General features: G+C 46.3%; 1 protein-coding gene across 1 annotated transcript; it reads right to left on the bottom strand.

Moving 5' to 3' along the window:
* Positions 1–842: 842 nt before the first annotated feature.
* Positions 843–10,357, bottom strand: LOC133414647 (properdin-like). The gene is made up of 12 exons (XM_061700157.1): positions 10,224–10,357; positions 8,443–8,581; positions 8,197–8,360; positions 7,311–7,475; positions 5,169–5,369; positions 4,799–4,966; positions 4,610–4,738; positions 4,316–4,378; positions 2,846–3,019; positions 1,255–1,458; positions 1,060–1,171; positions 843–999 (listed from the first exon to the last, which is right to left on the bottom strand). The coding sequence occupies exons 1-12, from the start codon at positions 10,288–10,290 to the stop codon at positions 873–875; spliced, it is 1,713 nt and encodes a 570-aa protein (XP_061556141.1). The 5' UTR covers positions 10,291–10,357; the 3' UTR covers positions 843–872.
* Between the last annotated feature and the right edge of the window lie 63 nt (positions 10,358–10,420).

The following is a 10,420-nucleotide window of genomic DNA, read 5'->3' as shown; positions in this document are numbered from 1 at the left end:
GACGCCACACTCAGTGTTGTACGTGACCGCCATCTACCGGACGAGTGTTTCATTGCCAGAGCGCAGCAAGTCTTTAGCTTCGAACTCCATTTTGTTGCGGGCCATGTCGACGTCTCAAGTCCCGACGGTTGCTTTGTCACGGTCCTCTGAAGTGCTGAGACCCGTTTGCCGAATGTGGAAGTAGGTAGCGCATATACCGGATTGCTCAGACCTAGTGTGTGTGCGTGCGCGTGCGTGTTGATGACTTTAATCTTTTAACAGGCCAACTTTCGAGTTGCACGCTTTTAGTGTAGTACCACATTGTGTCACAACAAGGTGGGTGGCAGCATTGAGCTCTGCTGGAAGACATGATGTATAATTAGGAGCCAGAAGAAGAGAAAGAAGGCCCCGACTATTGTGCACTCCAGTAGGAGCGGTTGCCCCCATGTCGCAGACAGGCTATACTCTGGAGAGCAGTGGCAGAAATTGGCACGTGCAAAGTGTGCCCACCTCGAGACTTCACATTAAGGCCAGCACCGCCGCTGCCTGACAGTCTTGTCGTACGCCGCCGCATGTGTCGCTGCTTTGGGCGTGTTGTCGGAAGGTTTCGATTTCATCGATGCTCGTTTCCGTGAGCCCGTTTATGGCGGTGTTAGCATTTAGCGAGCGTCCACATGAGGGACTGAAATCCTGACTGACTCCAGAGTCAAACGTGTGTTTGTTCTTCTTTAAAGTTAGCAAATGTGAATATGATCCTGCCATATTGATTTCTTCTATGTGCGTGTGAAGGGGAAATAGGGATCAAAGCCACAAGCCTCTTGTTGCGAGTCATCTACTGCTAAAGAAGACACCAGTGATGCTCCACTATTTTATTGAGAACACGCACGCGGGCATCAGTTGCAGGCGGGCACGTTGACACAAGGCCGAACCTCCACGGTGACGCCCCCTGGCGCCTCCCCGCAGTCCGACATCGGCGTCCCCACGAAGATGGCCGGCTGCTTCAGACGACTGATAGTGGGGCTGACGCACACGCACACGTCACGCGGCGGTGCGAGGTCAGGCGACCGCGTGCGTACTTACCGATAATCGCTGTAATCGGGCTGACATTTCCTGGTGCGGGTGCGCCGAGAGTTCCCTCCGCACGCCGGCTTGCACAGAGACCAGGCCTCCCAGCCCTCCCAGCTGCCCTTCACTGAAACACGCACGCGCACAACCAGTTGCGCTCCAGTCAGCCCGGTGGCCGTTTTACATGTGGCGTGTGCGCGCGTGACCCACGGTAGCAACTGCTGACGTCGTAGCAGCCCCGGTACTGGCTGAGGCTGAGGTCTTCCCCCCCGCAGATGGAGCCGTTGTGCGCTCGATGCAAACATTGGCGCTCTCGATTTTGATTTCCGCCGATCTGCTTGCAGCGGATGTCGCGTCTCCGGAACGGATATTTGCAACTTTGCCACGGCGACCACTCGGACCACTCGCCGTCCACTGCGGGACACGCGCACACAAAGTCGCTCAGCAAAGGAAACGTGAATAAAAAATGGAAAACAACAAAGCTTTGCCTTATGAGAAAGTCTGATTAGCTTAATGCTAACAAACAATGGGAAACGCTATTGACATGCTAAAGGTTAGCATCGATAGCTGCCATTTTAGAAGCAACGCATATTTTAACAAATAGGGGAGCAACATATATAGACAGATAATATAACAATACTCTGCAACAATTAATCAATAACTAATCAATTATCAAATTAATCCAAATTAATTTCATCATTCAGAGAAATTGTTTGACTTAAAATGTCCAAATCTTCGGAATTTCAGCCTCTCATCAACAGTAAATATTCTGTGATTTCTGTCGTCGTCCATGAAAGCGGACTGGTTTTCTTGGTGTCTCTTCTAAATAAGACATTTCCAAACATCTATGCTTTTATTTCGGGAAACAATCATAAACATTTTTCCAGGTTTCCTAACGAATGTTACGGACCAAACCGGTGGTTGAATCACAATCAATTTACGTTTGTGCATTTTCTGCACTGTTCATTGGAAATAATGTCCTGTTTTTAAATAAAGCGATAGAAATCAAAGTTTTTCGTCGGGTTCATCTATTAATTAAAAAAGTGATAGTTAAATTACTGATTCAAATCATTGTTAGTTCAAGGGCATATATTCTTTATCCACTACAATAAAAATGATTAAAAACATAGCAGCTGACGGAGTAGTTGAAGTTTTCTTCATTTGTGTCCGCTTGACGTTTTTTATACTGCCTCCCGGTGGCCAAGCCGGGCACATCAGGAGCAGCACAATTAATTGGGTTGCAGCATTAAATCATGACAATTCTTTACACTCTAATTAATTAAGAATTACTTTGTTTTTCCAGAGTACAATATTATCAAGTGCTATTTTCCTTGTGGCACGGTGGGCGACTGGTGAGAGCGTCTGCCTCCCAGTTATGAGGACCGGGGTTCAATCCCCGCCCCCGCCTGCGTGGAGTTTGCATGTTCTCCCCGTGCCTCCGTGGCTTTTCTCCGGGCACTCCGGTTTCCTCCCACATCCCAAAAACATGCGCGCTAGGTTAATTGACGACTCTAAATTGCCCGTAGGTGTGACTGGGAGTGCGAATGGTTGTTTGTTTATGTGTGCCCTGCGATTGGCTGGCAACCGGTTCAGGGTGTACCCCGCCTCCCGCGACCCTAGTGAGGATAAGCGGCTCAGAAAATGGATGGATGGATATTTTCCTTGTTAAAAAACACAGACGTGAAGCGGAGGCTGGACGGGCGTAACGGCCTTTCCTTTCCTGTCAATGGGGAAAGCGAGCGTTTGCCGTCGCGGAACAAATTCCGCTCGAATGTGAAGGTGCGGCGCGGCGAGGACGCACCCGGACAGTGGACGTCGACGTTGCAAAGGCGAGTGCGCCGCTCGTCGCCGGGACACGGGCGGCCGGCGTGTTTGGGGGCGGGGCTGTCGCAGCTCCTGCGCGACACCTCGAGTCCGACGCCGCAGGTGACGGGACACGCCGAGAAGGACGACCAGGACCCCCACGCGCCGTGCACTGCCACACGCACAAACACACACGTCAACTACAGGTGCGACAATTCATCCATTAATCAACGACTAATCGATCATCAAATTGATCGAGAGCTATTTCCGTAATCGATGAATTGTTTACAGACCTTGTTTCACTTCAAATTGCCCAAATGCCCTGATTTCAACCTCACAACAGTAAAATTCTCAACTGGCATTCTTCATGTCTTCCACTTTATGCTGTATTTCTTATCGATAGCGTTGGGGAGTAACTCATTACATGTAACGAGATTATGTAATTTAATTACAAAATGTATGTAACTGTAATCCATTACACTACAGGGAGAAAATGTCAAATTAAATTACAGTTGCTTTGGAAATTTCCCCAATTACAATTTGACTTACGTTTGAATAATATCTTTTTTTAATACGACGACCTCCTCCTCTATCCGACGCTTGTGATTGGCTCTCTCTGGTCATGTGCCATTCTGTCGTCGTCGCAAACATGCTATTTTTCAAAATATGACCTCGAAGCCCCACCTTGTGGTGCAATCTATTTGTTTATCTGAGATTCAACTCATAGTTTCACTTTTGAAGACATAAAAGTACATTGACTTTGGAACAGTTTTGGCTTTATAATTTTGGACTTCTTTGTTGAACATCAACTGATCTGGTTGTCATTTGAAGCAATATTGTCTAAATTGTGCACATTTGTCATTAGGTCAACATGGCATGGTGGTTTTCCACATGCTCTACACATAATGCAACAAATGCATTTTTTCGGATGTATTTACATTCAGAATGTTTTGTTATCAGTTTATTATTTGTGCAAAGAACAAATATGTGGTTAATTTCAAAATAATCTATGATTTTAATCCACTTTTTTTGAGAAAACGAAAGAAAAGGAAGAAACGTCATCAAAATGTAAATAAAGGTAATTCGTTATTTTACTTTGAGAAAGTCCTGGAAATAGTTACACTATTACATTTTCAATAGGGTAACTTGTAATTGTAAGACAACTACATTTCCCAAGTCATCTTCTCAATATTTGTGTGTGCCCTGCGATTGGCTGGCAACCAGTTCAGGGCGTACCCCGCCTCCCGCCCGATGATAGCTGGGATAGGTTCCAGCACGCCCGCGACCCGCGTGAGGAGAAGCGGCTCAGAAAATGGATGGATATTCCCCCCCCCCCCCCCCAAACAGCCATTTTAAAAAACAAAAAAAACAAGAATCTAGAATTGTTGAGTATTTTTCCAAGTCATTAGATTTTTTTCAACGTCAACATGGCAGACAGGTTGCGGGAGGGGCCGGCGAGCGTGCGTACCGGTGCAATGTGGAAGATGGTCACAGGCCTCAGCGGAGCTGATGTCGCCACGGCAACCCTCACCTGCAACAACAACCGAAGACGCGGGGTCTGTCATTGGTGAGCGGTCAAGGCCGGGAAGGTTTCTCCGGTGGCCTCAACGCTATCAGAAGCGCTGGCCGACATTTACAAGCCAAACGTGAGTGCGCATAAAGACGAGCACTGGACCCGCCGAAGGACCCAGCTACCAAATGGAGCAAACGCACGGCCTGCCACCGATATGTGTGCGGCTGCTGTTGCCAGAGCAACTGTCACCTGGGGGGAGGATTGAAGGGGCGGGGCTAGAGCAGGAGCGGCGGCGAGTCTTGACAGGAGCTCCGCCTTCCGGGATGCAGGAAGAAGAACACTCGCCCCAATGGGACCAGCCGGACCAGGATCCATCAACTGTCAATCACACTTCATGTAAGCGTGTGTTTGCGCGCACCTGCGCACGTGCGCGCGCACCTGCGCAGGTGACGTGACACGCGCTGGCGCGGCCGCTCGGTCCCTCGCAGAGTCGTCCGCCATATTTGGGCGGAGGCCGATCGCACTGCCTGGTGGCCAATCGAAGCCCCTCCCCACATTGGACGGAGCAAGTTCCCGGGGGCGACCACTCCCCCCACTGGCCGTCCACTGAGGAGAGGCACATCATATTGGGCGGAGTTTAGCGGCGTTTGGAAGTCAATGTCAGGGCATAGACAAACAATCGACTAGTTGCCAGTTGATGGCGCGGCACGTGTCGCGAACAAATCATTCGCATGGATGACGCCGGCTTCGAACCCAGAACCTTGCCCAGTGAAAAGTGACAAGATGTGAAAAATTGCTGCAGACCCACCTGGACATTTTGGGATGTCGCCGCAGCTCTGTAGCTGCACGTCTTCTCCATGGCAATCGTCCCCGGGCGGCGCCGTATCGGCAGAAGGGGCGGGGTCAGAGCAGGAGCGATGGCGCTGTCTGGACGGCAACGCCACGTCGTCATGCGCGCACGAGGACGAACACAAAGACCACGATGACCACGACGACCACCCGCCGTGCACTACACTCATGCACACACGCATGCACACAGTCGTGTTGATACAGTGCTGGGATGGATTTTCCCCATCGGAAGCTTTTCTCTGACGGGCTGGTTTCCCGATCGAAAGGTAATCATCGACGGGGGGGTGGGGGGTTGTCGGAGGGTCAGTGTGGGTTTAGTTTTAATATAGTTTTACCCCTCCCACATGCATTTTACACTTTTAAACGTATTAAAACATACTTCTAAAGTATTCCTTAGCACCTGTTCTCACTCGCACAGTTCTTCAAATGAGAGGTAGAACGTGCTTGCCATTTATGACACATAAAACAAATAAGTTGCATTTAAACAGCAACCAAACCACATAATGCTAACATATAATGCGAAACAACATAGACTGGCTAACAGAAATGTTGGGAGTTATACATTGGAAAGTTTTCAATCTCATGAAATGGCAATGACATATGGGGTCCCTCAAGAGTCAGTTCTTGGATCCCTTCTGTTCAGCCTGTATATAGTCTGCTACTCTTGGGTCAAATTCTTCAGAACCTTAATGTTGACTATCATAGCTATGCAGATGACACACAGTTCTATCGAGCAGTCTCCCCAGGTGACCACAGTTCAATTAAGGTGTTGTACCACAGTCTAAACAAATGAATAACCGGATGAAGAAAAAAATCCTTCAGTTAAACCACAGCAAAACCAAGGTAATTGTTTTTGGCTGCAAAGAGGATCACTGTTAGTAAATATCTGGAGTCACTCTCTTTAAAAACCAAAGATCAAGTGCAAAACCTTGGTGTGCTGATAGATTCTGACCTGACTTTCAACAGTCATATCACATCAATTACTGAAACAGCCTTCCAGCAGCTGAAGAACATATCCAGAGTGGAGGCTTGCATGCGCCAGTAGAAGCTCATCCATGCTTTTATCTCAGCTAGACTTGACTACTGTAATGGTCTTCTGACTGGACTCCCCCAAAAGAGCATTAAACAGCTGCACCTCATTCAGGACGCTCCAGCTCGGGTTCTGACCAGAACTAAGACATCAGAACACATTACTCCAATGTTAAAGTCTCGACAGTGGCTCCGAGTCAGCTTTGGAATAGACTTTAAAGTTCTGCGACTGGTCTATAAATCACTAAATGGTTTAGGTTCTGAATACATGAAAGAAATGCTACTGTGATATAAACGCAGTCGGGCTCTGAGATCTGCAGACTCAGATAAGATAGTGGAGCACAGAGTCCAAAGCAAACATGGTGAAGCAGCATTTGGCTATTATGCTGCACACAAATGGAATAAGTTGAATAATAACAGAAGGAATCAAGTGTCAATGTTTTGAAGTCCAGGCTAAAAACGATTCTTTTTTTTTCCCTCAAGCTTATGATTGAGCGTTTTAGAGCATTTCCATTTCTTAAATGATTTATCTTGCACTGTATGACTTCTTTAAGCTGTCTTTTAATTTTTTTGTACTTCATGTTTAAATGTGATGTTGCTCTTTGTTTTTAAATTCTTTTAATCATGTAAAGCACATTGATTTACCTTGTTTATGAAATGTGCTATGTAAATGAATTTTCCTTGCCTATACCAAACCTTTAAACAACTCCTTGGGGGGGAAAAAAAAAAAAGCGACTAAGCGAGGGATCGGGTCAAACCAAAAAGCTAAAAGGTGGGGGGTACTGCAAATAAGCGATGGTTGTTTTTGTGGATAACGGTGGATACGTACCCCCCAAAATCTCCAAAAAGGTGAACCCATGAATATCAAACCACGAATATGTGGGGGTCTACCGCATACTGGAAAAACCCATCAAAACGATCCCTTAAATTGCGTAAAGAAAGAAAAAATATTTGGAGCAATGAAGTGAAATCAGATCATTCACACCTGATGACCTGCTTGGAAATCACAGCCGTTATAAACATGAATAAAAAACTAAAAATGATGACAATGAAGATGATTTGCCGCACACACCTGGACAATTGCCGGGGGCCTCACACGACTTCTCGATTTCGAAGGCGCCCAGGCAGGCCGAGAGGCACTCGGGAGGGGCGGGGCAGAGCCTCTCTCGCTTCCTGACTCCGCCCCCTCCGCACGTCACCGAACATGGCGACCAGGCAACCCACGAGCTCCACCCCTCTAACACACACACATCATTTCATCTTTTATACTCATTAGAATTTAAGTCACGCGATGCTGTATTTTGCGTAGTGTGTAAGTTTGTTGTTAATACATAAAACAAACTACATCATCAAAATAATACAATGCAAAATATATTCAGTGTAAAAGTATAGATGAGGAGAGGCAAAAGGGACAGATGGGCCAGCGCTTTCATACATGAGGTAGAAACATTGAAAATAATACATTTTGACCAAAAGAAAGACTATTTTGCTCAATTTTTAAAATGTAATAAACAATTTTACAAATTTAATTCATTAAAACCGATAACCTTCAGTGTTACAGAAACGAAAGAGCCATGCTATCCATGTAGCAGCTTTGGCTAACAGTGCTAATGCTAGCTAGAGAAGTGAGGCTACATTCCAATCTCGCTCTCGATTTGAAAATGCAAACTCAAATGATTGAATGAATTTGTTTTATTCAAAATTAAACAAAATTGTATCATCATATTTCATTGTATTATTGACAATTGATCAATTAGTTCATGAATTAAAATATGCTGAATGCGAGATTTTTCTTTAGATTTAGATGAAATAATGTATAAATGATCAATTATTAAAATGTATTTCGCTGTCTATGACGCAATATATTGTATTTCTTAGATTTGTGTCTTACTGCGAATCTCCTGGCCAAATAAAGTACAAGTCAATCCAACGAGGACTGGCGTGGGCTGTGCGTGTACCGTTGCAGCATGTGCCGTTGCAGGCTTTGGTCTGCAGCGTGTGGTCAGCAGTCTTGCAGTCCGATTGGCCGATGCCAAAGCAGTCCCTGCTCCTCTGTGTCACGCCCTCCCCGCACAGGGCGGTGCACGGTGACCACGGCGACCAGTCAGACCACGTCGGAGGGCTGACAGACGAGAAAGCGCTGCTTTATGACGTCACAGTGCGCGCCCGCCCGAGAGCGCGCGCGCGCGTGCGCGCGTACCGACCCGCAGGACTGGCACTCTCCATCTTGTGTGACGTAAGCGTAGTGCGGATTGAGACAGCAGTCGTCTTCGTCGACGTCCCCGAGCTCTTCGGCACACGTGCCCGACGACCGCTCGAAGCGTGAGAAACACGTCACAGCCTCTACGCGCGCGCGCGCACACACACACACACGCGCACTGGGCTCATTCCAGGAGTTCAACACACGAAAGTTCGAAACTCAAGTGTTTATTTGGACTTTGTTCAGAATGAAGTTTCATTTATGATGCAACGACAGCAGTAACTTGACTTACGAGGTTACTTCATTCTATGACCACTCGTAAGTCTCATCGATTCTCAATCATTGCGCAAATTGGGGGTTTAAAATTTTTTTTAGAACGAAAACTAGCATCTTAGTGCGTGAAAACGATGAAAGAATGCAAAGAAGATCTGGTTATTTTACATACGGTTGTATGCGCACCTTTAAGGGGCGTGAGCATCTGAGCGTGAGTTGTGGCCTACAGCAGATGGCTGCAAGTGTTGTCATTTCGTATTTGTGCCTTTGACCGCTTGTCCCACCCACTCAATAAACGGTTGAAAGTGCATGGGCTCTCCTTGCCCACACGCCAGGGCACCACAGCACCCCCGTCGCACCATTTTTTTCCCCCTACTTCGTTCGAGTGGCAGCTCATCTGAAGCTCGCTTCGGACTCAAATTTTGGCTCTCGACATAGAGCGAGACACACGGACCGAGCGAGCACTCTGGAGGAACTTTGTAAGTCGAGGTAGCACTGAATGCGAATTCTTCTTTTCACAAAAGCAACATCGGTGAGACGTTGTGACTGAGGTAGAAATTTAGGACGGAAAGTTGTCGCCGATTGATCAGAGTCTGATCATGTGGATTTTTGAGCATTTCATCTTGGATGCCGTTCATGTCACTCAAGGTCACCTTGAAAGGCTCAAACATAGAACGATATAAAATGAAGAAATACAATATCAGCAATCAAACACAGCAACGTAGTCACAAGACTCAATTCAAGATAAAAGCAGTTAGAACCAACTTTTGTTAGAATTTTAAAACTAAGATTTCTATTGTTTAAAACAGATTCTTGAGTACCACCAGTGGTACGCGGGGGGCACCCCCCCCTCCCCTCCTCCTCCTAGTGGTACAACAAGAACTACTGAATCAAATGTACAGTGTGCGTTACAATGTACAATGACCAGTTGTTTTTAATCCAGTACAGCACAGTATATTTGTAAAGTACAGTTCAGTTGTATTGTACTTTTAAGTACAAGAAATTTGCATTAACCTTTTCAAAATGCTTTAAAAACTTTTAACTAGGTAACATTTTTACTTAACTTATGTGCGATATATTTTTATTTTCCTATATTTATGCAGTGTTCATGTTACAATGATATATTTTTTATGAATAAAGCCTCTGCCTCATTTTTGATGAGCACATAGGCCTACTATGCTACACTATTGTGATTGGTGGCACTTGGAGATTATAAATATTTTGTTAGGTGGTAGGTACTCTTGTGTGAAGCTTTGAGAAACAATGGTCAAAAATAAAAATACAAAAGTTACAAATCTGGAAAATCTGTCGAATATAACGTTTGCTAAGAGGCATTTCAACGAAGCGCCCAAGTCGGCATTGTTCAAATAGTTTCCCTTTTACAGCTGATGATTTTCGGCCCGAAATACGGGTTATCGGCCTCCTCCGCTACTCATCATCTGTGTCGTTTCACCTCTATTTTCTTTTCCCCAAACGAGTGTGTGCGTGCGTGCGTGCGTGCGTGGGACTCACGTGCACGCTCCACGCAGATGAGGCCGAAGATGACGAAGACGACGAGCCGCCCGTTAAAGTTTTTCATGGCGTCTTTGAAGTGAAGCACAAAAATCTTTCTTGCGCTTCCTATGCGGGAGCCGGTGTAGCTCCGCCCCCTGCGCTGTTTGCTCCCGGTTACACTTTAACCTGACCTTTGACCCTTTGATTGACATGCT

The sequence above is a fragment of the Phycodurus eques genome, chromosome 16 (assembly GCF_024500275.1).
Source record: "Phycodurus eques isolate BA_2022a chromosome 16, UOR_Pequ_1.1, whole genome shotgun sequence".
Lineage (NCBI taxonomy): Eukaryota > Metazoa > Chordata > Actinopteri > Syngnathiformes > Syngnathidae > Phycodurus > Phycodurus eques.
The sequence above is the reverse complement of the archived record's forward strand: the minus strand, read 5'-3'. Positions and strand labels throughout refer to the sequence as shown.

What these genes read in the sequence shown, in the direction of transcription:
- LOC133414647 (XM_061700157.1), bottom strand. Translation starts at nt 10,290, where the DNA reads ATGAAAAACTTTAACGGGCGGCTCGTCGTCTTCGTCATCTTCGGCCTC. An exon ending in CAACGGCACATGCTGCAACG is followed by an intron (nt 7,476 to 8,196) that starts GTACACGCACAG and finishes TGTGTGTGTTAG; the next exon opens with AGGGGTGGAGCTCGTGGGTT. An exon ending in CGACATCCCAAAATGTCCAG is followed by an intron (nt 4,967 to 5,168) that starts GTGGGTCTGCAG and finishes GCCTCTCCTCAG; the next exon opens with TGGACGGCCAGTGGGGGGAG.